Below are 26,897 nucleotides of genomic sequence, written 5' to 3' on the forward strand. Positions count from 1 at the left end.
TTTTTAATGGGCATGTCAATTTCTTTCTGTCTCAGCCTCCCCGTTTTTAAAATGGAGATAATTGTAGTGTCTCTTCCCGAAAGTTAGTAGTGTACGTAGTGCATTAAATAATACGCTGCAGATGCCTGACACAGTGGTCTATGTATTCAGTAAACATTATGTGCCGATCAGTGTGATCAGATACTACAAATGAGGCAGAGAAGAACCCTGGTCCTAGGGGGGAGCCAGGGGCCACGCAGGGAGTGATTATCAGTGACTCGGCAGAACCAGGGGAGAAGGCTCTGTCCTGGGCAGTAGGCACAGGGGGACTAACTCTTAGCTGGGGCTTGTTTTCAACATCACCTCTGTTGTAGGATACCCCTCCTGTGCGGCCTCGCTGTGCTGTGCTTCTGAGAACTGGCCGATTTGTGGGGGACACGGGAGGGCCTTGGACTCCCAACAGACTTTCTTCCTTTTAGTTTGCTTCCCTTTGTAAAGTCATTGTTTGGCCAAGCTTCACAAAGTAACCCATGTGATAAATTACACAAAGTGGGTGTGGAGGAGATGTTGTCTCTCTTGCTGAGAAAGCTTTCTGGGGGAAAAAGCACAGGCCACATGAAGGAGACTGGAGCAAAGCGCCTTGCCGTGTGACAGACAGACAGACAGGGTGGACTAAGGCTGATTGTTCTCTGCAGTGAACTGGAATCTTCGAGATCTATGCAGGACATGGTTTGGCTAAGACCAGAATGTCACAGTGGAATTTTGTTCAGACTTTACACTCCATTTAAACCCAGAAACCATAGTCCTTTCCCAAGAGAGAACCAGTTTTTGCAAGCTCCCCTCGAAAACCTCCCAAACCAAAGAAAGTATGACTGTATAGTTAAACCCTACAAACCACAGGCTATCCAAAGCACAGAGAGCTGGGGGGTTGGCGGGGGGGCAGAGGATGATCTGATTTCTAAAGATATTACTGTCTCTCTAGCTCTTTTAGTCCCAAATCTGTTGGCCTCAGTTTCTCATAGGTATGAAATGGGAATAATTATAAGATTTTTCAAGGGTCTGTTGGAGGTTTCAGATTTTGAAGTGGAGAAGTTTTCTTGGATGCTGACAACTTTTTAAAATAGCAGATGATTTTGTATCTCTCAAAACAGCGCAGGGTGCAGGTCAAGAAAATAGCCACAAAAAGATTTGGCTGTTCAGGCGTTAAATTTTTCTTCTAGTCCTTTCTGCCCCTGAAATACAATTACATCTTTTTTAACAATTATTATGGTTCTCCTTTGGCAATTAACATTTCCACTCCCTCTCCGAGTTTCACAGGTCAGGTCTGGTTTGGCCTCAGATCCAGTACTTGGGTCCTGGAGAGAGGGCTCGAGTGATTATTTCTGCACAGACCACGTGCTCACCATGTCATTCAGAGATAATCAGCTTCAGCTTTGTAACTTCATGAACTTGGGCTTTTTTTCCTTTCTTTTTTCTGTTTTAGTTCCAAGAAATGTCAAAGCTTTCTCTTCTGGATCACCCCACACCTCAGCTCCTATAATCTTTGAAATCAACAGAACTTTTTTTTTTTTTTTCTTTAATAGAAGCTATCTTTTCTAACATTGCAATTCATCATGACTTTTATGATCTTCCAGTTTGTGCTGACTTGCCAGTATCTGAAGGGCAAACCTAAGTAATCGAATAAGGAACTCAGCCTGGAAGGTCCACCTCTTAAAACAGAGGGACTCACAGGGTCCCACAGTCTCCTGATCTGGTGTCCAGCTGGGGAAGGAGGACAGCTCACTACACTGTTGCATGTTTTCAGATAAAATTTTGGCTTTCATGTCGCATCCTCTCTGCTAACTACCTGAGATGTTTCTCTTCCTTGCCATGGGCTTATTAAGCAGTATGGGGGGGTGGGGGAATGAAAGAATGTTTCTCTCTCTGGACACCTTTAGGGGAGTGGGCTTTAGAATGTGACCAGAAACAGACTAGCATCTTCCACCCATATCTTTAGGTTTCTTCCCATTTTTGGCAAATAAAAATCACCCTCAGCTGTCTGACCCTGGAGTGTCCAATCTTTACAACAGACAGTTGACCTCATTTCTCTGAGTGGGTTTAGATATCAAGGGCCATGTTGTATCTTTATAGGGGCCCAGCTGTGTACACATCACGGAGGGTTTCAAACCCCCAAGGTTACCATTCCCTTTTGCTGGCTCCTGTTTATCCCTAGATCACTGGAATTTGGCTGAAAGGCATACCGGAGCCATTCAGATTGCCAGAGCTCTGCAAAGAAAGAGTGTAGAGAAGTCATAAAGTCTGTGAATTTCAGGTGCTTTTGATATTGTCACTTCCGGGAAGCACCGGGCAGCTGGTTATACAGGGTTACTCTTTAACAAACCTGATGATGACGTGGTGGTCAGTGGAGAACTTAAAGGAGCTGAACTCAGAGCCGCCTTGGTCAGTAACACTCCTCTTTCCCTAGCATCTCGGAGTGCATGGATAGTGAAGCCGAGACGGTCATGCAGCTCCGAAACGAGCTGAGAGACAAGGAGATGAAGCTGACCGACATCCGCCTGGAAGCCCTCAGCTCTGCACACCAGCTGGACCAGCTGCGGGAGGCCATGAACAGGATGCAGGTGAGATCCAGGAGTGCGGCTGAGCCCCTGGCTGCCCGGGGAGGAGATGCTCCTGCCAGGCGCCCTCCGCTGGGATAGCCTTCTGCACACCTAGATCGGAAGCTTCCCTCGAGGCTCAGCCTGACGCCTCTTCCTCTGCCAAGCCTTTCCACGTCCTGCAGCTGGAAGAGTTAGTGTAGTGCCCTCATCTGGATCCCTATAGATTTGTTCCTACGGCCCCTCTCACCTTTTGACACAGATTGAAGGCATTTGAGTCTCTGAGCCGTTCTGTTTTGCATCCCTTTCTCTGGATGTAGGACCAGTGCTTAACACATAGTAGGTTCTTTATAAATATTCATGGAATGAAAGACCACTGTGGATTCTACTAAATCAGCTTTCACTGGAGAGCAGCGTTTCCCAGAGGAGTTTCCGTGAAACGCTCGTTCCATAAGAAACTCGGTGAAAAGAAGGCTCCTTGATCAAAAATGTTTGGGAAATGCCGCACATTATGTGCCCCTTTCAGATTCACAATGCATACCAGCTTATTAAAGGCTCTGAGAAGTCCTGCAGTAAAGGTCTGGGTTGAGAAACCCAGAGTTTTCAAACTTCCTAGATAAGACTTTTTCCACTTACCACCCAGATTCTGGGAAACATTTCTGAGGTCTTGTCAAAGGCCAGCTCTCGGACCCTCCTGTGCCAGAGAGGTCTTGTCGGGGGACTTCCCTGGCGGTCCAGTGGTTAAGACTTCACCTTCCAATGCAGGCGGTGCGGGTTCGATCCCTGGTCGGGGCACTAAGATCCCACATGCCTCACAGCCAAAAAAAAAAAAAAAAAACCCAAAAGAGAGAGGTCTTGTGTATACAGCAAAGGCAGTGACCACTGTTGAATCTCTCTGATGGTGTAAATTATTCTGCCTCCATGACTGGGATATGCACTTGATCCCCGCAGGGAACTTTCAAATCCCTCCTCCAGGAAAGGCTTGTTCGCATGGTAGCCACCTAGTAAGTGAGCTTCTCCCTTACCCTTCGCAGAGTGAAATAGAGAAGCTGAAAGCTGAGAACGACCGGCTGAAGTCGGAGTCTCAAGGCAGTGGCTGCAGCCGGGCGCCCTCCCAGGCGTCCCTCTCCACCTCCCCAAGGCAGTCCATGGGGCTCTCCCAGCACAGCCTGAACCTCGCTGAGTCCAGCAGCCTGGGTGAGTGGCGTCACAGGGCCTGCAGCTGGCACTCTGGTCTCTAAGCAAGAGCCCCAAGATGAGCAGATCAGCAGATCACGTGGAGAGGCAGCAGGCGGGTGTGTGCTTAGGGTGTACGTGTGTGTGGGTGTGCGTCTGCTACCAACATGAGCCCAGCCAATAGACTGCTGTCATGCTTTGCTCCAGCGCCCCAACTTCTCCAAGCCATGAGCTTGGATCCCCTCGCCCACCATGCTGAGTTCTGTTTGATCCATTTTGAGAGGCTGACCTGCAAGCTGTATGCTGCATACCACCCGCCCCCTGCCCCACCTGCCCTTGGTAGCCGATTGGGACGCTGGCTTGGTTTATGACCTTCCTGCCTTGGGGCTGGATTCAGGCTGGCTTGATAATTAGCGAATGTGATCTAGGCAGATCACACAGGTCTGTGTGTAAGCATATCGAGGCTGATGCTTTGGTTTATTATCCATGACGCTGCTCTTGCTGTCGTTTTGGTTGAGTCTCCCTTGCACTTCCATTTGGCAAAGGTACATCGTCAGCCCGCTGGCTCCTTGATTGGTCCACTGTTGGTTTCTGTGGTTGCGTTCTCCATTCTGCCCTCTCCCCCCGCCACCCCCCATCCCACTTCCCCTGCACCACGACACCTGGTTTGTCCTGCTGCTGTGCCGACAAGCAGCGGGGGTGTCAGGAAGCCGGCTTTGCTGTCCCCGTGTGCCTAAGGCTGTTGATGTTTTCCATTCGCAGACATGTTGCTGGATGACACTGGTGAATGCCCGGCTCGGAAGGAAGGAGGCAGGCATGTTAAGATAGTTGTCAGCTTTCAGGAGGAAATGAAGTGGAAGGAGGTTAGTTGGATCCCTTACCTTGCTTGGCCTGTCCCTTCCCCAGGTAGAACTACCTAGCATAGTGATTCCATCATCACGCCCCATCACCTCAAGAGCCTGAGGTGATTTGGAAATAGTACTAACGCTTTCCCTAACTAACCATACTCCCCAGCAGCATTTTGCCACCGTGAAAGTGAGCCAACGGCCCCTCCCTGTCTCTCGTGTTTGAAAAGTGTGTAAAGAGTTCTAAAGATGGTCCACACTGCACCACTTTCAAGTATCTAGCTAAACGCTAACATCAGTCAGAAACGGCTTTTCTGAATTTAGTATATTCCCAAAGCACTTCAAAGGCAGCTAAGCACATTTAGCCCGGAAGGTACAGAAGTAAGCCACCCAGATTCATCCGACCAAGAGCACCTGTTGTAATCCAGTCATCAGAGGCTGCTGACCAAGTAGAAACTGGGAGGTAGAGGTGGTCAAGCCCAGGAGCACACAGGTGGCTAGCAGTGAAGATGGTGGGGCACCCTGACTCACTGAGGCTGGGAATCTGAGTTTTCTGAGTAGTTTCTGTTCTCTTCCAGTGTCTAGAGGTCATACCCCCGTCAGAGACTGTTTTAGGGTGAGGGCAAGGGTTGACAGTCAAAGTTGATTTTTAGTCGTCAGTTAAATCTAAAGGATGCTGAGAATGACCATCTCTCAGATAAGTGGGAAAAGACCTCCTGAGCCCCTCATGTAAGTCCCTTGAGGCTTTTGTTTGCTTGTTAGTTCTGAGTATTTTAGCCAACACGCTGTCATAGGCTCTGAGAGCTTGGGAGCCCGCAGTGCCCATCAAAACAAAGCGTCTGCAGCCAGACTTCTCTGCCAGGGGATTCTACTTTGTGGCTGGCTGTCTAGTCTCACTGACGAGGGTAGCCCCAGGATTTTGAGCTGCCAGGGGTCTGAGCATGATCTAGTTTAGAAAGATCCAAAAAATAGTTCAGAGCTTAGCTGGTAGAGTGATAGACTATCAAGGGGGAAGTCCATTCTTATAACATTCTGTTAATAAACACAAGTGGTATCTGTGAATGCATTTTATTCTAATGATCATCAACACAACAGATAGATCTTACATTTTACGGAAGTCTGTCACTTTCCAAAATTGTCTTGTTCTGGATCACCACAGCATCCAGATGAGGTTGGCTGCCCAGATTTTATCATCTCCATTTTACAGTTGAGAAGCCCAAGACCCAAGCATCACTTACCTAAGGCTGTAAGGCAAGTGATGGGGCCAGATCATCTCACTTCAAGACTGTTGCTCTTTTCTCTGCTGATTTTGCTTAACCGCCAAATACACCCCCTCCTCTCCCCACCTCCCTCCACTCTCCTAATTCTATATTCTTATCAGCATGTCAGATATTTTAAAACCAAACAAAATGGAATGTTCTATTAGTTTCCTTTAATCAGTGTGATCAGTTAGCCCCCACTATGCAGAGCCCTGTGGGCAGAGAGGCAAAAGAAGTAGAACAAAGATTATTTTTTGTGAATTTCCTGGAGTTTTACCAGTTTTCTGAATTGGACATGTTTTAACTTTTAATTAGAAGAAAAGAAATCAATACTATTAAAAAACAGAAAAGAAGAAAAGAAAAAATAAAAACATCCTGAAGGAATTTAAGATCGAGCAAGGAGACAAACTTGGTAGACAAATAAGACAAATACCTAAAAATAAACAAGTGCAGAATATATCATCATATAAGTTGTGTACAGAACTGTTGAAGCAATGTGAGCTCTGAGCCTGGTGGGTTGATCATTGAAGGCTTCCTGGAAGAGGTGAGTTGGTAAGCAAGGTTTGGAAAGGGAGAGATGGCAGAAAGGAGAGGGGAGAGCATTCCCCGCAAAGGATGTGTGATCTATACACCATATGAGGTGCACAGTCGGTAGAAGGTTCTAGATTCCAGAGAGGAGATCCTCTCTTGCTAACCCACGGGTTGCTGTTTTAGCAATAGGGGAGGAAAGTGTTTAAGACCATTGCATTCAGTCCAAGTTACATCTGGTGTTAAAACAAATAGGACTTTTCTTCCCCTCTCAAACCATTGGCGGAGTTCTAAGACAATCTGAGTCCTCTGCTAACCTGAGTCAGAAAGGAGCCACCTGTTTTTCACCTGCGGACATTTCCTTGCCCTTAGGATTCCAGACCACACCTCTTCCTCATCGGCTGCATTGGAGTTAGTGGCAAGACGAAGTGGGACGTGCTCGACGGGGTGGTTAGACGGCTATTCAAAGTAAGTGCTTCGTGAAGACAGCTACGGCAGTGCACCCGAGCGGGGGCCTGGGCCTCGGGAGGGAAAGGGCGGTTTGTGGCCCGAACCTGGTCATTCATCGGGCCTGTCCCCTCTCCCACATCCTGATGTTGCTGGGACTTGTCCCCTGGCCCTCAAGGGACCAGAAGGAGGATGGTAAGTATAGGCTGGTAACAGGACCAACTATTCTCATCTGCCCTTGGCAGTGGTTGGCCAGCCAGGGAGAGGCATTTTCCTGGTCTTGAGCGATTACATGAGCCTCTCACAGTGAACTGCTAACGTCTACATTCTCTTCACCTTAGAATTGTGTCCTGTTGAGTATGTTTTGCAGCGTGTGTTCTGGGGCTACGACATCATGTTTCCACCCTTCATTTTGGTAGGGGGATTTGATCCAATTTACGCTGCGTCCCATGCCAACACTTCAGACTCTGTGATTTGTGCTATGCGTGACACTGACTTCTGATCCGTGGCTGGTGTCAAGGCTGTTGGCACAGTTATTTTTCTGTTCATTCTAATCACATCACTGGAGTGGGTGTTTGCCACAGGAGAAATTACTAATGAGCATCTAGGTGAACCCTGACGTACTGGGTGATTTGAAAGAAGCTTTTGGTACATTTTTTTCTATTGACCTGAAGTAGTTCAATAACCAGAAGTGTTCATTAATCACATCCCCTGAGTATTAATAATAGCCCACATTTTTTGTGCCAGAGACCACATTGGTCTAGTTGAGTTGGTCTGATATCAAAACCTGACTTTTAACTAGTATACTCTAGTCTCCTAGCATCTAGACTCAGGTGGCTTCACAGAGGGAAAATTCTGTTCTTTGACCCAAGCTCGCTTCCCATCTTGACAGGCCAGTCTGTAGAAATGAGATGGGGTGAGAGACAGGAATGGCTTATAGCAGACCAAGCCTGCTGCCCCAGCCGAAACCTTATCTCTGCTGATGGGCAGTTGGGACATCCCTGGATTAGAAAGACCACAGTTGGGGCTGAAAAGAGCCTGTGAGGCGTCACACGTGAGGAAGTGAGACCATTAAAGGTAGAGACTTGTTATCAGGATTCCACCTCAGTCGTGTGGCTACCACAGAGCCCATGGACTTCGTTCCAAGTTCACTGACCTAAAACCTTCCGGTCACTCATCTAAGATGGAACACTTTCCAAATTAAACACACATTTGTTTGTTTAAAACTCTAAGCTGCTTTTTTCTAGCAGCCCGGGGTTTTGTTCCCTTTGTCATTATATGGCCTTTGACCTGAACCAAAAGAAAGGGCTGGTGGAGAGATTTCTTGTCAGAATTACTTTTTCATGCATTTTCCAGCACCATTCACAGGCCCCAATGTCTTTAAGACTTCAGCTGAACTTATAGGAAAAGCAGCTTAACTTTTCCGTGCTTGGTTCATCCAGACTAACTGTTCACCAACTTGTTAGGGTTTCCCACCCTCCCATCACTAACCGAATAAATCTGTACCTTAAGGGGCCTGTGATACCAGGGCGTCCTCCCCAGAGAAAGTCAGCTCTTCTGCCCCTCGTTCCACAGCTCGATTTCAACTCAGGCCTCAGCTGGGAAAGAGAAGATGACCGTAAATCACCCAGTGAAGACGTGAGTCTTGGGCAGATTTTTCGCCACACCTTTGACGGGGTCTTTATTTTATTTTGTCCAGGAGTACATCATTCACGTCGACCCCGTGAGTCAGCTGGGGCTGAACTCTGATAGTGTCCTCGGCTACAGCATTGGGGACATCAAGCGCAGCAATACCTCCGAGACCCCCGAGCTTCTTCCCTGTGGCTACCTGGTTGGAGAGAACACAACCATCTCTGTGGCCGTCAAAGGTAATCCAGCCCATTGCAGGGGTGGGAGCTTCCAGAACTGTAGGTTTTGTTCTGTGACTTGGCACGGGAACCTGTGGCCATGATTTTGTTTGTGCATGTATATGTGGGTTGTATTTTTTTCCCCATCCACCGCAGTTACTCTTACCTAAGCAAGTTGAACGGTCTTCAGCTTTTTCAGCGACCGTCGGAAACAAATAATTTTAGTTTATTGCTGAAATTACATAACAAAAGGTGCCATTAGCCTTATGACTCTGAGATGATGGAAGCTTAATAAGCCTGTTGAAATGGGGCTCCACTGATACCAGTGAGTTACTCTTGCCGGCGAGCCTTAGATGCAGTCCCATTCTACAGATGGGGAACCACGATGTGCTGTGGGCCAGAGGGGAGTTGCTCGGAGCACCCTGCGGAAGCAATGAAGCTCCTGCCCATGCACGATGCTGCTCGAGCTTCCAACTGCCTCATCACCTAGAGAGGCTACGCCCGAGGCTAAAGTTCTGTGGAACTTTAGACTCACAAAGTATTTTTTGGAAAAAAAAAAAAGTTTCACGGCCAAATAAGTCCGGCATCGTTATTCCCATACAGGTTCTCTAAAGCCTCTGTCCTTTAATGTCCTGACCCTTGCTGTTAAAAAAGCTGTGTGATCTGGTCTGACACAAATGCATTTGACTGCAAAACCCCTTTTTTCCTATATTTTATGAACCACTTAAAGAAGAGATTGCTAAACACTGTCCTAAGCTCAGCCTTCACAGTATCTTATTTCTTCCCTGGAAGGCATTAATCTTGACTGTAGTTTTGGGGTTGTTTGATGCAAGCTTTGTTTCCTAACTGGGAGGTTTTCTAAAAGCACCCCAACATTCCTCATCAGCAGGAATGAAGATCTTGCCCCCCTGGTGACCAGTAGCATGTTCCTGTTGGAGCCTCACACATAGCCTTATCTTGTTGGCATTCCATAATTGTGGCCTTGGGCTGCAAGTGACAGAAACCTACTCAAAACTAGCTTTAGCCAAAAGGAAGCATACAGGCTCAGGTACCTGGAAGGTCCAGGTATAGGCTTCAGGCGCAGCTGGATCCAGGTGCTCCAACAGTGCCATCAGGATCAGGCCTACCTCGGCTTTGCTTATTTTTTGAGCTTTCTGCACATAGCAGATGAATGGCCCAGATTCATCCTTCTAGCTTAGGAACCTAGAAGAAAGAGAATGTCTTTCTGGAAAAGAGTGACAAGAAATTCTTAGGGGTGATTCTGGCCCACCATGGGTCCAATGCTCATCACCAAATCAGTTGTTGTGACCAGGGACAGGCTTTGGCCCGGCCTGGTCACAAGCCCACCCCTTTGGTGGGTGAAGGTGCTGGGTCAGCCCTGCTTGGACCGGCTGGAATGAACTCCTTGCAAGAAAGAAGAGTCCCACTACAAGGGGAAGGAGGGGAGGGCTGCCAGGCACACTTTGACAGCAGCTGTCCACTCCAAGAACCCTTTAGGGAAAGCCTGATACGCCATGACTTTAAACTGCGCTTCATCCACGCTGGCGAGCAGGTGAGCGCTGCAAGCACTGAAGGGTAAAAGGAGTGACCCGTTGCTGAGACCAGAGCAAACCTCTGTAGGAACAGCGACAGGATTCTCTGCTTCCCGAACAGGCCACCTCACCACGGAGCCTAGCTGGTGCTGCTCTCAGCACATCACGTTGTTTTAGCATCTCTAGGGATCAGCTCGGGTTTGTTTTTAAGCGATACCTGACTCTTCTGTTTTCCTGTGGTGCTTGACACTTATGTCTTCAAGGCGCTGAAAACCACTCAAGGGGCTTCCCTGGTGGCTCAGTGGTTGAGAGTCTGCCTGCCGATGCAGGGGACACGGGTTCGAGCCCTGGTCTGGGAGGATCCCACATGCCACGGAGTAACTAGGCCCGTGAGCCACAACTACTGAGCCTGCGCGTCTGGAGCCTGTGCTCCGCAACAAGAGAGACCACAATAGTGAGAGGCCCGCGCACTGCGATGAAGAGTGGCCCCTGCTTGCTGCAACTGGAGAAACCTCTCACACAGAAACGAAGACCCAACACAGCCAAAAATAGATAAATAAATAAATAATTAATTTAAAAAAAAAACAAAACACTCAAGGATTTGAGCTGAAAGAGATCCGTGAGCTGCAGATGATTCGCTTCAGTGGCACCGGGGCAGGGGCTGTGGCTTTGTGTGCTCTGAAGTGAGTTCGTCTGCAAAGTAGTCACTGCCAGGGGGGTTTTTGACAAGAGACTGAGACAGCAACATAGATGCAAAGAGAGGGGTTTCAGTGTGTTTTAATCCCTGCCCCATGTTTGTTATTAAGTTTAGACAGGAGACCCTATCCTCCATATTTTGCATCAAACTTTGAGCCCATGTAGGCTCTGTGGAGACCAGTTCTAGGAAAGTCTTAGGCCTGTACCCAGAAGATCTCATTTGGGATCCTTCATCAGGATGATTCTAGAACAGTCACTGTGCTATCTTTGGTTGGGGAAGATTGGAAACAAATGTATAGATGCGTTAGGGGGGTCTGTTTGCAGTGAATTAATTATGTGGATGGAAGATGCTGCTGTAAAACAGAATAAGTGCTTTTCAGTTTATTTTTTGCCTACATATAGTGGTTTCTTGAGGTGCTTTTTTAATAGAATTGCCTTAGGTTCTGGATAAGTAACCTTGGCTGGATCCTCTCTTGGGAATGATATGAAGAAAACAGCTCTTGTAAAGCCAACAGCCCTGAGTAATGAAGTTGTCCCAGGCGGGGAGGGGGAAAGATGTTTCCTCTTGTTGTTGGAGAGGCTCAGCCTAGGTCTGCCAGTATTCACATCCCCAAATCAAATGGTCCCACCTTGCGTTTTTCCTCATTTTAACCATAAAGTGTTGTTACCTTCATGGTGTATCTGAGTGTGGACAGCAGCGGCACCTGGCGTGAAGGAAATAACAGGGTGAAGAGGCAGCCGCAGGGTCTGGGTGGACACGGGAGATGCACGTTTGGTTTGAGCCAACACCACCGGTAATGGTAAATCCAGAAAGACAAGTAGGGCTCAGAGTCTTATGAATTCTGCGGAGGATGGATGAGGACTGAGGGGCCAGATGTTAAAGGTGAATCTGTGTGTGGTTGGCAGTCAGCTAAGCCAGGAGCCAGAGCACATGGTGCTGGTGAAGGGCGCCTGCGGTGTCCCTGGGTGGGCGGGGCCGCCCAGGAAAGGGATAGCCTTGCGTTTTGGCAGTCCCAGGTGGGCAGGCACAGAGAGCCACCCTCTCTGCGGGGCTGCGAACACTTCCTCTCTCAAACACAGGGCTCGCGGAAAACAGCCTGGACTCGCTGGTGTTCGAGTCCCTGATCCCCAAGCCCATCCTGCAGCGCTACGTCTCCCTGCTGGTGGAGCACCGGCGGATCATCCTCTCTGGGCCCAGCGGCACTGGGAAGACCTACCTGGCCAACCGGCTGTCAGAGTACTTGGTGCTCCGGGAGGGACGGGAGCTGACAGACGGGGTCATCGCCACCTTCAATGTGGACCACAAGTCCAGCAAGGTGAGAAGGTCGTTCAGAGGCTGCTGCTTAGTCCTTTAAGAACTGGTGATGCCACCACCCCTGTGATGGCAAAGCAGCGTTTCTTACAATGCTCACCTCTGATGGTTATAAAAGCCTGGGGAAGGAGGTCAGAATGGAACTAGCAGAAAGGAAGGCTTTGACCCAGAACGTCCCAGCAAGAAGTTCCATGTGTAAGTCGATGTAGTTCATTTCTTACTTCCCCGCTGTGAGTTGGGCACGATGCTCAGTGCTGGTAGTTCTTTAAGGTCAACCCAGATGCTTCCACTTCAGTTTACCAAAAATTCATCACGAGCCTACCAGGTTCTCTTGTTTTTCCAGAACAAAACCTTCTTTTGTGGAACAACAATAATAAGAACAACAGCTCACATGTGCAGACTGCTTACCCTGGGAGCAGGAAACTGAACGCCCCACAGCAGGAACTTCGAGGAAGTAGTTGTCACAATCCCATTTTACAGATGAGGAAACTGAGGCTCGAGGCAGATGACCACGTACCTAAAGCCACTCAGATAGCACTGAGCAGTAGACCGGAGCTCAAGTCAATGTCTTAGACCCCAGAGCCAGCAAATATGCTTGATCCTGCCTCACAGGGAGCAGTGGAAACGTTCGGACAGCCTGACCTAGTCCCAGCCTAGGGTTATGAGGTGTTTTCTCAAACTTGTTCATTATCCATGCAGTGGTTGTTGATGGGTGATTCACTCTGGCCAAGGGGGCCAGGAAGTCAAAGGTGAATTGGAAGTGACTCTTTCACCTTAAGAATCACCTGGCATCCTTGAAGATGCAGCTCCCAGACCTCATTCCCAGATGATCTGTTTCAGTAGGTTGTGTGGGGCTGGGAATTTGCACCACAAGTTCTCCAAGTGACGTGGACACAGGGGCAGGGCTACAGGAAGTGGTCAGAGCCCCTGTACCAAGATCCTCTGTGAACAAGCTCAGGAAAGGCGCCCTCTCCCGGGACCAGTGAGAGAAGGATCCTAGGCACGTGGCTGGAGGTCGAGCCAGGCTTGAATTCAGCCCCCACTCACTCCCCTTGGCCAGGCACCCTTGTACAGAGCACAGCTCCCCAACTGTACCCTGCAAGCCTGCATAAGGAAGAGAGGGCTCCAAGCCTCAGGATCCCTGGCCTTGTCAGGTGCCAGAGGCCAAAAACCCAAGTGGAGAGGAGCTAAAAGGAAAAATAACTAGTAACTTTAAAAATTGGGCTGCTTCTATTGCTAAAAGCCACATTTTGACTTAAAAGGGAGGCGTGTGTGTGTGTAGGAAGCAGAGGAGGTGTGACCCCCCGAGCATCCAGGCCAGCGTGCAGGACAGTGGCATGGGGAGGCGCCCACACCGAGTCCAGATCCAGGCCTGCTGCCGACCCTCTGTGCCATCTCAGGCTGCTCACCTGACTGAGGGATGCCTCAACTTCCTCATCTGTAACATGGAGACAGTCATAGTGCCCACCCCAGAGGGTTAAATTGTGGGGCACAGAAGTTCATATGTGTGAGGTCCCAGAGCCGTGCCTGGCGCAAGGTCACTCCATCCTCATGGTGATGATAATACCATCAGGAAGTTGTTCTGGGTTCACTGGCTGGCCCTTAGCTCACCGTTTGGCCTTTCCCCATCGCACATTCTTCTTTCTTTTCCTTTTCTGATGCGCCCCTTGCCCCAGCCGTGCTGAGCTGTGTTCTAGTGCCAGCTCCAAACAGTGCGCTGCCCATTCTTCACAGTTAAGGCCAAAGGTTCCCCTTTCACCCAGACCTTCCAAGGCCCCCCATGCGTGGAGACCACCCCCCCTGCACCATTCACTGCCTGTCTGCCCCAGCACTCGTCAGCAGGACATATGTGTGTTTGGGGGCAAGGGGGTCCTTTGCTGTGCTGATTCATCAAGGGCTTCTGTGTAGATGGCTCTCAGGCAGTGCTGTGGATGTACGGAGGTGTGTGAGGCGCTTGCCCTCAGGGCCTTCCTGGGAGGTTGGCAGAGTAAGAAATAGTAGCGCTTCTAGAGGGTGCTGGAGCAGGCGCAGCACCATGCCTGGGCACCCCCGTGGTGCCTGCTCTTGCCCAGGTTTTCTGTTGCCTGGTGAATTCCAGAAGCCAGGGCCCAGGCCTTCCTCACCACTTCCCCGCCCACACGCCCTGCGTCCAGGCAGACGCCCTGTAGCGGGCAGGCACTCAGCACTGGTTACCGCGAGGCCTCAGGAAGGGCCCCTCTGCCGGTGCCGGCCCGGGGCGGGAGAAGGCGCCGAGTACGTGCGTCTTCCTGGGGGCGTTCACCCACTCATTCCTGCCCGGCCTCCGCAGGAACTGCGCCAGTACCTGTCCAACCTCGCCGACCAGTGCGCCAGCGAGAACAACGCTGTGGACATGCCCCTGGTCATCATCCTGGACAACCTGCATCATGTCAGCTCCCTGGGCGAGATCTTCAACGGGCTGCTCAACTGCAAGGACCACAAATGGTAAAGGCAGCTCTGGACCTCGTGGCCCCTGGGAGAGACGCGTGCTACCGGGGGTAGGAGCGCTGCACGCACGTGGCAGGGAGGGGCTGGGCGGGGGATGGGGGTGGGTGGCAGCCAGCAGCCATCTACCTAGGCCCTTAGATGCCCCGGGACGGGACGCTGCGACACCTTCTCCAGCTCTCCTATCCTTCATTTCCCCCGCAGCCCTTATATAATTGGCACAATGAACCAGGCTACCTCTTCTACTCCCAACCTGCAGCTTCATCATAACTTCAGGTAAGGAGTCATTTTTTGAGTATGTGCTATATGCCGGGAACTGTGAGCATTTTTCCCCGCTTCACTCGTTTGATTCTCACAAAAGCCTCAAGTCGTTAAATTTCTCATTCTCAGTTTACAAATGGGGAGAATTAAGTGGTTTGTGTGAGGTCACAGGTCACAGTCGATGGCAGGGCTGACTTGCACCCAGATCTCTTTGAGGCTAAGTCCTGGGACAGCGGTGCCCCGGGGGCAGCTCTGGGCAGGGACTGTCGTCACGCAACCCTGCACGTCACCAGTGGCACGTCCGTCTGTCCCAAGCGGACATGAGCAGTGAAAGCTCCTGCTTATGAATGTCTTCATGGAGCAGAGTCTGTGGCCTTCGAGCTCCAGCTGCTGTGAGCCCTCTGCCCCAGCCCCGTACCGAGCTACCCCACTGCTGGGGTGTGGGACTTCTGCCATGCTAGGTTGTGTGGCCTCTCGCCTTGCCGTTGCGAAATGCCCTTCGCCCAGTCCTGACACTCAGCTAGCTGACTCCATATACTCCTCCCCTGCCTGGGGCCTTAGGTGAGGATGAACAGCCGTCTCCTGGGGTGAGACCCCCCCCTGGCTCATTTTCATGGCCATTCTGCTGGCATCCCTGTTGAAAGTAGACCTGAATTGCGGTTATCAGAGAAATACCAGCTCCGCCAGGTCACTGAGATCATGGGTCACCTCTGCGTCCAGGCTGTCCCAGTCTTATCCATGCTTTCTCTTGAACGTCCCTCAAGACCTTTCTGCTCCTGCTTCCGCCGTCACCACCACATCATCTCCCAGCACACTGTTGCAGTCATTTTCTAACCAGTATGCCTGCCTGCCCCTTGGCCCTCCTGCAGGCCATCCTCTGTGCCAATGGCAACCAGAGTGAACATTCTAGAATTCAAATCTGACTGTAAATCCTCATGCAAGAAGTCCTTCAATGGCTCCCCATTGCCTCCAGAATGAAATCCAGGCCCCTTAGGTTGCCAGGTCAAGTCTAAACTCTGGTTGCACTGAACCTCTGGCAGTTTCCCCAAACACCCCACACTGCTGCTCATGCCTTTGCAGATGCTGCAGCATGCTCTCCACCCCACTGCCGCCCCGACCCCTGCTCCTGCCTTGCCTCACGTGGCTGCTCCGTTCATCTCCTTTGGTCTCAGCTCAGATGTCCCCTCCTCTGAGGAGCCTTCCTTGATTTCCCCAGGTTTCATCATCTCTCGTTCCTCTTATCTGCCTCCTCCGCTAGACTGTGAGCTCCTGGGGAACAGGGACTGTGTCTGAGTCATTGTTACAGCCCCACAGCCCAGCACGGAACCCGTCACAAGCACAAGGGGCAGTTGGCTCAGTGGTCAGAGCTCAACCTCTGGAGTTGGACTGTCTTGGTTCTAATCTTAGCTCTTCTGTTGACTAGCTGTTTGATCTTGAACAAGTTACATAACCTGTCTGTGCCTCAGAATTTCTACCTGTAAAATGGGTGGCGATCATATCTATGGCACAGGGTTGCTGTGAGGAGTTGTGAATTGATGTATGTGCAGTGTTCAGAAGAGTCCAGTTTGAGTATTAACATATGCACCTTCCAGCTCTAGTGAGCTTTGATTCGTGAGGTTGGCCATAGTCTTTGTCATGGAAAAGTGTTCCTGACTTCTTCCAGGTGGGTGCTTTGTGCCAACCACACGGAGCCCGTGAAGGGTTTCCTGGGCCGGTTCCTGAGGCGGAAGCTCATGGAGACGGAGATCGGTGGGCGGGTACGGAACATGGAGCTGGTAAAAATCATCGACTGGATTCCCAAGGTCTGGCATCACCTCAACCGCTTCCTGGAGGCTCACAGCTCCTCGGACGTCACCATAGGTGGGGAGGGGAGGCCGGGTGGGTGCCGACAGGCGGGCTGGCAGGGGAGGGAAGTGCTGCTTCTGGGGCCCTGGCCTCCTCGGATGGCTGTCCCTGGGCCCTGGTAGCTGGGTGCTGCACTGGCCACATGGATAGAGAAGGGGACAGAAGGACAGGCACAGCCTAGACAGACCCGGGCTGTCTCTGCCCTTCTCTCCTGCCCAGAGCTCTGGGGCTGATGAGCAGCAGAGACAAGTGTCCAGCCCCAGGCTGGTGCAGAAACTGGGGGCTCAGTGAGGGGCCCCCACCCCGAGGCTCCCCCAGGTGGAAACCACCCTGTGGGATTGGCTTTGCTTTATAAATAAAATAATGTTATCGACATTCCTAAAGCTTAAGCTTCAGAGAAAAAAAAAAAGATCACTGGTCATTCCACCATCCTGATGTAATCATTGTAATTTGAGCTTATTTTTTCTGTCCTTGTCCGTACACGTTTTATGTAGTTGCAATCACGGTGTACATACAGTATGTTCTTTTTATTTTCACTTCAAATTGTCTCATGGGCATTCTGTATTGCTCTGCAAAATAATTACCCTGCGAAATAATCAAATGTGGGTGCACCGTCACTTCCTTAACTGTTTCTGTTCTCTCGGACATCTACTGTGCTTCCATTTGCAAAGGTTAGGACTAATAATATCTCAGTGAACATCTTTCTGCATAAAGCCTCGCCTCCCTTTGGGGTGATTCCCGAGAGGAGCGCGGTGCCAGGGTGGGGTTAGGGAGCCCAAGCCTCCTGCTCTGTGCCCACCACGTGGCCGTTGGTATTTCCGCTCTCGCTCAGAAAATGCAGGGTCCCTCCTGTGAGGGGTGCCCGGGCTGGCTTCTCCTGCCCCCCCGTTTCAGTCTGACTGAGTTCCCTGTGGTCCCCAGGCCCCCGGCTCTTCCTGTCGTGCCCCATCGACGTGGATGGTTCCAGGGTGTGGTTCACCGACCTGTGGAACTACTCAATCATCCCCTATCTCCTGGAAGCCGTCAGAGAAGGACTCCAGGTAAGAAGCACACTGCCCACTGACCTCCTCAAAGTTCGAGGGACTGTTCTAGTGACCAGAGGGGTTGTCTTCATCTCCCTCTTCAGAAATCTGACTGACGTGAGGTGACAAGCCCTCACCTGTGAAGCCATCCGTCTAGCGCAGTGTGAGACACACTGGGCTGCAGATCCTGGCTCTGCCACTGTTAGCTGTGTGACCCTAAGCAAGTCATCCAGCCTCTCTCTGCCACAGTGCCCTCATCGATGGAAGACAGAATGCTAGTACCGTGCCACAAAGAGTTATTGCCAGGGTTCAGTGACGTCATGGCCATCAAGTGCTCAGCCTAGTGAGTGCACAAGAACTGGACTGTGTCACTTCACAGTTTGCAAAGCATCTGCTGTTTGGTTCAAGCTCTGCATTTGTCCTGGGGTTAGGCAGAGATTTTTTGGTTTTATCCCCATTTTTTAAGAGAAAATTATGGCTCAGAGTGAATAAGTGACTTGTCCAAGGTGAGGAAGTGGAACTTGAAGAATCTGGGATTTGCATCCAGGCCTCAGGTTCTTGGCCCTAAGCCCCATGGCACTCGCTGCCTGATGCCAGGACCCCTCACAGGTGACCCTGGGCCCACGTGGCTGCCCATCCCTCCTGCCCTGCTGCAGCTGGAAAGCCCAAATCCTTCACTTCTCACTCAACCCAGGGGCTAATGCTAGGAGCTTAGCAGTAAATTGGAGATTGTAACAGTTGTACTGTTGAGTCTGGAGGTGGCCTGAGAAGGTTGTCCGCTTTCAGGACCACTCTGAGTAATTAGCAGGCATCACGCACGGCTGAATTGTCCAGGAACGAGCTTGACAGCCGGGTTTCTGAGGGCTGTGTTTCCTCAGTACCAGACAGTGGGAGACACATGATGCTGGTGGAGGGCCCGGGGCGGGGGGGTGTGCACACCCACATGCATGTGTGTGACGGTACACGTAGGGATTGCACACCCACATGCACGTGTGTGACGGCACACCTTAATGGCTTCCGTCAGGGTTTGTCATTTGTGTACGTTTAGCTGAGCCTGGCGGATGTTCAGCTGCTTTGTATCTGTAACGTGCAGCAGCACTGAGGGTCTTCGGAGACATTCAGGACAACCAGGGCTTGAAAAGGAAGGTGGTGCGTCTCTGGTCACTGGTATTTCATTGAACTGGAGCGTGTAGGCTGCGTATTCAAGCCACCGTGTTCAAATATAAGTGATTGTGAAGGCAGAGAGTAGCAAGAAATTCGGCAGTCCCTTGACCGGCCTTAGTTTCCAGTGTCTGAAGATCATTAATTGATGGCAGCATTTTTTTAAAATTATAATTGACATACAGTATATTAGTTTCAGGCATACAACATAGTGATTTGATATTTTTATACATTACGAAATTACACTATGGTAGGTCTAGTTACCATCTGTCACCGTACAGAGTTATTACTATATAATTGACTATATTCCCTATGCTGTACATTACATCCCCATGACTTATTTATTTCACAGCTGGAAGTTTGTACCTCTTAATGCCCTTCAGCTATTTCTCCCATTGATGGCAGCATTTCTATTTTGTCGAATGTGGCTTTTGAAAGAAAATAGGAACGATTTCAGATCTGTCAGTGGACTCTCTTTAGGTAGATAAATTCACTGGGTAAAGTAGCCATAATCTAGTCTTTACTCAAATGGATTTGTTAGGACCACAAACCCAAACAGCCACCCGGTCACTCCTGTTTTCTTGGGATGCCCCGCCTGCTGGATTCTTGGAGTCTGTTTCGTTCCAGAAGCTTCTCTCTCTTCCCATCAGGGGCTTCCAGGGACTGCAGTAGAAACCCGCGCTGCTCAACAGAAGCCACAGGAATTGCAGGGGAGGAAGGGGCACTGTTTCCTTCTATTTCTGCCTCACCTCTCACTTCTCCCCTTTGCTTCTTTGCCCAAATACGTCTCCTGGTGCAGGACAGGAGTGACCTAGAGTGTGCTTGGAAAAAGTCGTGGGTGCTGTTGAATAAAGGCTTCCTGCCCAAGGAGGCACCAACCAGGAGGGGTAGGCTTTGCTCTAGCCTCCAGCTACACATCAGAGGCCCCTCGTTGGTCCTCGCTAAGGATGGACAGTGCTAAGGCCCTGCTCCTTGGACCTCAGCTTGAAAGAAGACCTTGTGGGCATGGCTATGAAAGTGGGGTCTGATCTTCCCTGCCCGTCCTGGAGAGGTTGCTGAGGGACTGGATCTCAAGGGTCTCTTTCCCACCAAGAACAAGGAGGCTGTAGGTGAAAGGACTTGGGGGTGGCTGTGGAACAGCCCGTTTAGGACAAGGAACAGAAACATGCCACCGTCTCAGGAGACTCACCAGTTCACTGTGAGGCAAGAAAAGTCATCACTTCCCTGTGCTGTTGAGGTCTTTTGAAGGACAGTCTTTCAAGAACATGGAAACAACCAGAGGAGGCAACCAGAGTTAGCATTGTACCAAGTTGCTCAAGAGTGAGCCCTCCTGCCCCAAACCTGTGACTTCATCCCATTCTGCAGCCTGGGAGACCCCATGAAATCTGCAGATTCATGAGGAACCCTGGAGTGTCCTTCATGTCTCTAGTTTTGAAGGAAAGTTTGATGACATTTATTGAGAGGCTGCTACCTTCCAGGCACTGTGCCAGGGGCCTGACAGGCATGATTCCGTTTAGTTCTCAGCGCCCAGTATGCACCTTACAGACGAGGAAACCAAGGCTCACAGGAGTTTTTGACCCTTCCCCAGTTCACTAGGCGGGGTGTGGATGAGCCAGCGTCATAGCCCGTAGCTGACGCCTCGGTTACTTCCGTGATTTTCAGGCTGTCCTGAGACCCCTGTTACTGCATCCAGACCCCTCAGGTGGCTCAGGGAACCAAGTATTGTGTTTCATAGCGTGACGTTCTACATAAGGTTTCATTTGACAAAAAGACTCTTCTATTCAAAAAACAAAGTTTAAAATTCCTCACTCTCCTTCGTGTTACCTTGAGTCCCGAGCTCACTGTGTGCTGGGCGCTGTGCAGGCCATTTACTCCGCCCTGACCCTGCGAGGAGTGCTGTGACCATGAGGCTGTGGTTCAAAGCAGTTAAGCCCTTGGCCAAGGTCATAAGCTAAGAAGAGGTGGAGTCCCCAGATTGGGCTCTGGCGGGGCCGCCGGTGGTGGCTGGCAGCACAGAGAGCCTGCTGCCGTCAGGTCTCACCAGGGGCTTCCAGTCAGCACCCCCAACAGGCACAGCCTTGCCTGGAGGAGATGTGGCATCGCCCCCTAGTGGGTACCAGGTGTCATTGCACGTTTTGGCTCCTGAGTCTTTTCCCAGTAGAGTGTGTGTGTGCGCGCGCAACTGCTTGTAGGCTCTTCCAGAATGTGTACCTTGATGCCTTCGCGTGTGATAAACATGTGCATCCCACAGAGTCACAAGGTGCCCAGTGGCCAAGTTTTCAGTTTCCAGTGTCTTGGCTCCCTCTTCCTGACCCAGTGGGCATACGAGGCTCCTCCCTGCCTTGCGGAAAGTGAATGTCCTGTCTGTCTGTCTGTCTGTACCACTGTCTGCTGTTTCCCAGAGCTGCCTCGGGGCTCTGCAGTGGGACCAAGGAGCGTTACGATACATCCTTTGCTTGCCACGGTACTTACCCAGCCATTCATCATCTGGACTTAGACATGTCCAGCGGCAAGTGGGGAGGCTTGTAAAAATATTCTCTGTTCTTGCAGACGACGTTAGATGTGCCCAGGTGTGCATTTGTCTTATGACTTAGTCCTCAGCCCTATTCCCCTTTGGAATTTTCATTGTAAACACTTGCCAAAGTGTCCAAAGCCTGCAGAGTCACTCAAAAGACCCCTGTCTCCCTGGTGGAAAGCGGAGAGTGGGGAGCCATTGATCAGATGACCCAACTTGCTCTGAGACTCTGGGCAAACCTCCCACTGCTAAGCCTCGGGTTTCCCGTCTGTAATCTGAAAAGTGTGGACTAGAAGAGTTTTTTCAGGCTGGCTCTGTGGAGCCCCAAAGTTCCTCAGACTACTCATAATAGGGTCAGGGGAACAGAGCAAAAATTTAAAAGCCACGGGGCCAGACCCTCTAGGAACTTGATGAGCTCGGAATTCTAGGCTCTGTTGTTCTGCAGCCCTGAGCATCTTCTCTTCCAGGCTGGAGGATGGAGACAGAAGCAGTAGCTGCCAGAAACGACGTTTGGTTCAGCCTCACACATGTGAAATCTGGCTTGGGAAAGTCAGCTGAGTGCTGTAGGGAAAGCCCTTGGAGGGAGAAGCTTCTACAAGTTGCAGGAATGTTTCTTATGTGCAACAGGCTTTTTCAGTTCTAAATATCCCCAAGCGCTTTGTGTTCCCTTCCTCCCTGACTCATACCCATGTGCACACGGACCTTCACATGATCCCTTCCTGCTCGGACCGTGAGTCGAGTCGCCTTTCCAAGGTCAGACTGAGCTCTCAGGCCTGGGAGTCACCGCTGCCCCAGGTTAAGGAAGGTTTCGCAGTAGACAGGGCTGGAGCACTAGACAGGAAGGGCGCTGGTGTCTGAAAGCGCTGAGCTCATAGAAGGCTGTGTATCTTGAGTGGAGGAGGAGGCGGCCATGGAGGAAGGGAGGTGGGCGGGCCTGTCTGCAGTGTGGGCAGGGCAGGTGCTTCCCTGAGACAATCGGAGGGGGCTTAGGCAATCGTGAGACAGCAAGCCCAGCCCAGGTGACGTGTCCTCGTCGGGTAGACAGCCTGGCCTGCATCTCCCTGCTCCGGTTTTGGCTGAGTCATGTGGCTCTTGCCGATACCGAGTGGTTCAGAGTGGAGTCTGTCAGGAGGGGTGGAAGAAGGGAAAGGCCCAGACAAGGATGCCAGGGTCCTGGGTTCGAATCCAGCTCTGCTCCGAAACCTTTCACAACTGGCTCTTCTCTTTAAGCCATAAGTTCTCCATCCGGTAGATGAGGCGGCTGGGACCCCAGTTCCTTCCAGCTGAGGCAGCCTGTGACCTGGGAAAGACGTGATTTTATCAGCCAGAGCTCAGCTCTCTTGTACTGTCAGCCTTCTCTCCCCACATCCCCCTCCCTCCCCTCTCAACTGTAAGAGTTCTGGGAGGACAGAGGGAGGAGGCAGACGGACAGACAGGCTGCGATCCAGATGTAATTCCACTCTAGAGTCCCCCCTGCAGCCGTTGTGGTTCAGGGGGCTTTGGTCTTTGTACCCCTGTGATGCCCTACAGAGGGGGTGCCCTTCCAGAGCCACAGGTGGCACTCTCCTGGGTGGGCACGTCCTGTCCTGGCTGTGAGCCAGTCCTGCCACACCTGCTCAGACTTAAGTGGTCCACGGACCTGGGCAGACTTGGATTCCAGTTCTGCCTTCTCTCGTCCCTGGGCCTGGCTCCTTGTCTGGGAAACTTGGGTAGTGATGCTTCCTCTTGGAATCACATGGTGGTTAAACAAGATATTTGTCAAGTGCTTCTCGTAATCCCTGGCACACAGTGAGCTGTAAGGTGTGGCGGCAGGGGTGGTGTTAAAGAGGAAAGATACAGAGAAGGCACCCAGCTACGTGAGATGCAGAGCCTCGCCTTGGGAAGTGGTGCAGCCTAGGTTTTTGTTCTTTGAAGAGTGTATGTATTTCTTGAAATTGCCAGAAGAAGTCACTAAAATCATTGTATTATTCGGTATTTCAGGCTTAAGGAAAGGAGCTTGGAGGCAGGGTACTGGTCTTACAAAATTATGTGATAATTCCGCTTTAAGAGCAAATTAGTTGTTTTGGGCAATTTTGAAAAATACATGAGGGAGGAGAAGCAGTTACAATTCCAGTACCCACATGGAACCCCTTTAACAATTTGCTGTTCTGAAAGTGACCAGCGCCTCTACACGGGGGCTCTGAGAGTCAGACTCACTTTAAGAAATGGGGTTCTATCAAGCCAGAGCCATTGGTGACCTCTGCCTGGGCTGCTGATACCCAGCACCGCATCTGTGTGCCGTGGAGGAGGGAGGGTACTCAGTGGGATGACAGCACCTCTTTCCAGCTCCACATTCAGTGACATCGTGTTGGTAATTGATTGGCCATGGTGGGAGTATTCATATCATGGAAATTGGCAAACACTTCAAATCAGAGAGTTGTTTTTCAAGTTGGATCAGCGAGGCTTAGAGTTGAGGGCGACACAGTGAGTCAGTGGCAGAACTGAGATGTGAACCCAGGTCAGGCTGACTCCAAAGCCAGTGCTTTTACTCCCTAGGTCATGCTGCCTTTGGTCTTACTTAGTACATCAAGGTGTCCGTGCCTTGGATGATTTCCTTAGGATTTCCTCTGGAAGTGGAATTACTCCATCAAGGGAAGCATAATGCTGGGCTTGGACAGTTTTTCAGAAAGTTGCAAAACCAGGCCTGCAGAAGAGGTCTCGGCCCACTTCCTAACTGTTCCTTCTTTGTCTGTTTCCAGCTGTATGGAAGGCGGGCCCCCTGGGAGGACCCCGCCAAGTGGGTGATGGACACCTATCCTTGGGCAGCCAGCCCCCAGCAGCACGAGTGGCCTCCCCTCCTGCAGCTCCGGCCCGAGGATGTCGGCTTCGACGGCTACTCCATGCCTCGGGAGGGGTCAACCAGCAAGCAGATGCCGCCCAGCGATGCTGACGGAGACCCGCTGGTGAGTTCTCGGCTTCCAGAGCGGCTCGGCATTCACTGAGCACTTACTGTGTACTGGGCCTCATGCCAGGCACACCGGAAATTTGGAAGTGACTGAGCCCCAGCCTTGTTTTGCAAGGCTAGACCTATCCCAAGATTTGGGATATTTTTGCCCATATTTTCTTCCTTGTTTTTAGTTTTTCACTCTTGTCTTTAACCCCTCTGAAATTTTTCAGATAAAAGTTCAAGAATTTGATTTTTCTCTCTAAATGTCCCTACACCACTCTTCGCCCTCTGGTTTGAGTGCCAGCTTTATCATGTCTTGCCCAGTAGCCCAAGCCAAATGGTCAGGAGCTTAGGCAGGGAGAGGTTTGAGGGCGGGAGGGACTCATGGAGGAGAGGGCAAGGGGGCCTGAATGCGGGTCCCCTAGCCAGTGACATGAGTTAAGCCTTTAACGCTGCCTGAGCACCTTTACTCCACTAATGATAAAGCAGTAAAGGCCCTTTAAGAAGAACCTGGGTCAGAGATCATACCACTACAATTCTAGAACTCTCTGCCAATGTAAGACCCATACATAGGCATACTGCGAAATTAGACCTAATAAATCAAAAGCCCTATTAAAAGAAGGTTGAGGGCTTCCCTGATGGCGCAGTGGTTGAGAATCTGCCTGCTAATGCAGGGGACACGGGTTCGCGCCCTGGTCTGGGAGGATCCCACATGCCGCGGAGCAACTAGGCCCGTGAGCCACAACTACTGAGCCTGCGCGTCTGGAGCCTGTGCTCGCAACAGGAGAGGCCACGATAGTGAGAGGCCCGCGCACCGCGATGAAGAGTGGCCCCCGCTTGCCGCAACTAGAGAAAGCCCTAGCACAGAAACGAAGACCCAACATAGCAATCAATCAATCAATCAATCAATCAATCTTTAAAAAAGAAAAAAAAAGAAAGTTGAAGCACGTATACCAGAACTTCCCATGGTTAAATGACCATTATCATGCTATAAATTTAACCCTGAGCTCTCTTGGCAACTAAGGCAAAAGGAAAAACACTGCAAAGAATATTGCTTGCATTACCTAATGAAAGAACATATTCATAAGAGATGCGGCAGGATTAAAAGACAGTTGACTTGCTGTTCTATCCCTAGTGACTAACTGATTTGCTAGATAAAAAATAATAATAAGAGGTGCTTTGGGGTTGTCTGCCACCCCTGACTGGCGGGATGCAGCTGTGGTCCTATTGAGACATTTTAAACGGGAATTTTATTTTAAATGGATTTATGGCTTGTATTACTAAGCACAACCTAATTTGCAGTGTTTACCACAGTGGTTTTCCAGAGGAAAGGATCAACCTGTAAAAGGCCATTTCTAACGTTGACCGTTACTAAAAGCCAAAGTCATGGAACTATTTTGGGGGGTTCAAGCTCATGAACTCTAACTTATGTAAAAATAGAATTTAGGATATCTAGAGGAAAGAATGGCCAGCTCAGCCCTGGACATTCTTTTCTTAACCAGGGATATTTGTGTCACTGACTAAACACAGAAGGCATTTAGGTAAGACCCGGGGTTCTCCGAATAGTTACACAGAATTGTCCTTCCAACCTCAGGCTCCCAGAAGTCAGCTATGCCGGCCCAGCTACCTCTACTTACCAAGTTAGATACTTGGTGTTTCCCCCCAAGTCCTGTTCTCTCTGCCCAGGACCACAGGTGTCTGCTATGATAGCCCTCTTGTTAACTGATCTCTCACTCTCCTGAGACTGAGGCCTCCAGGAGGGCAGGACTGTCTTGTTTTTATTCCAGACCATATACTATGGGTACACAGGGAGTGTTTGATGAGTGAATGAATAATCCTGGCTGCGAAGGATTTTTCCTTGTACTTCCGCTCCACCCCTTCCCGGTTGCAGCCGTGCAGATGGACACCAGATGGTGGTGCTTCTGTGGTTGGCCCACCCAGGCCCACTCTGCTAGACATCCTGAGGGGCAGCCAGCCAGGGGGCAGCTGGAGTTCACGCCCAGCTGCACCAAATCTGAAGATAGCTCAGAGAGACCCTATCTTCCTAATTTTGCTAGATAAAATATAAAATACATACACACACAGTTTATAGTTGTAAATAAAATTAAAGTATTGGTAGTTTTCAGTTCCCCATCTCCCCTTGAACACAAATGACCAATAGACTGTAGACCAGGGAAGACGCAAGAACACTGTCTTTAAACTCTTAAGAGAAAATGATGGTGATGATGATAGCAGATTTATCACATTTATTCAACAGTTACTATGTGCCAGGCCCTATGCTAAGGATTGAATACACATCATGTCGTTTAATTCCCTACTTCAGCCCTATGGGATGGGTACTGCCGTTTTCTCTATTGTATGGATAAGGAACTGGTGGCTCAGATACATTAAATAATTGCCCAAAGGTTTCTGAATTGGAATCCAGGCCTCTCTGTGTTCCGAGGCTCTGCTTTACTGATGCTGTCCTCCGCCTCCCCATGGAGGCCTTG

General features: G+C 50.4%; 1 protein-coding gene across 13 annotated transcripts in view; it reads left to right on the forward strand.

Annotated features, from left to right (window-relative positions):
• The window catches only part of NAV2 (neuron navigator 2), a 411,390-nt gene that overhangs the window by 367,711 nt on the left and 16,782 nt on the right, over positions 1 to 26,897 (forward strand). For all 13 annotated transcript variants that reach the window (XR_009504671.1, XM_059931256.1, XM_059931258.1 and 10 more), the window contains 11 exons: positions 2,444 to 2,597; positions 3,608 to 3,770; positions 4,512 to 4,612; positions 6,754 to 6,849; positions 8,528 to 8,696; positions 11,984 to 12,219; positions 14,524 to 14,678; positions 14,883 to 14,954; positions 16,603 to 16,799; positions 17,706 to 17,824; positions 24,221 to 24,424. Coding sequence is in view for 12 of the 13 variants with exons in the window: in XM_059931256.1 (XP_059787239.1) it covers positions 2,444 to 2,597; positions 3,608 to 3,770; positions 4,512 to 4,612; positions 6,754 to 6,849; positions 8,528 to 8,696; positions 11,984 to 12,219; positions 14,524 to 14,678; positions 14,883 to 14,954; positions 16,603 to 16,799; positions 17,706 to 17,824; positions 24,221 to 24,424 (1,666 nt within the window). In the remaining variant the exon portion in view is untranslated. The remainder of the gene's footprint in view (positions 1 to 2,443; positions 2,598 to 3,607; positions 3,771 to 4,511; positions 4,613 to 6,753; positions 6,850 to 8,527; positions 8,697 to 11,983; positions 12,220 to 14,523; positions 14,679 to 14,882; positions 14,955 to 16,602; positions 16,800 to 17,705; positions 17,825 to 24,220; positions 24,425 to 26,897) is intronic.

The sequence above is a fragment of the Balaenoptera ricei genome, chromosome 8, assembly GCF_028023285.1.
Source record: "Balaenoptera ricei isolate mBalRic1 chromosome 8, mBalRic1.hap2, whole genome shotgun sequence".
NCBI lineage: Eukaryota > Metazoa > Chordata > Mammalia > Artiodactyla > Balaenopteridae > Balaenoptera > Balaenoptera ricei.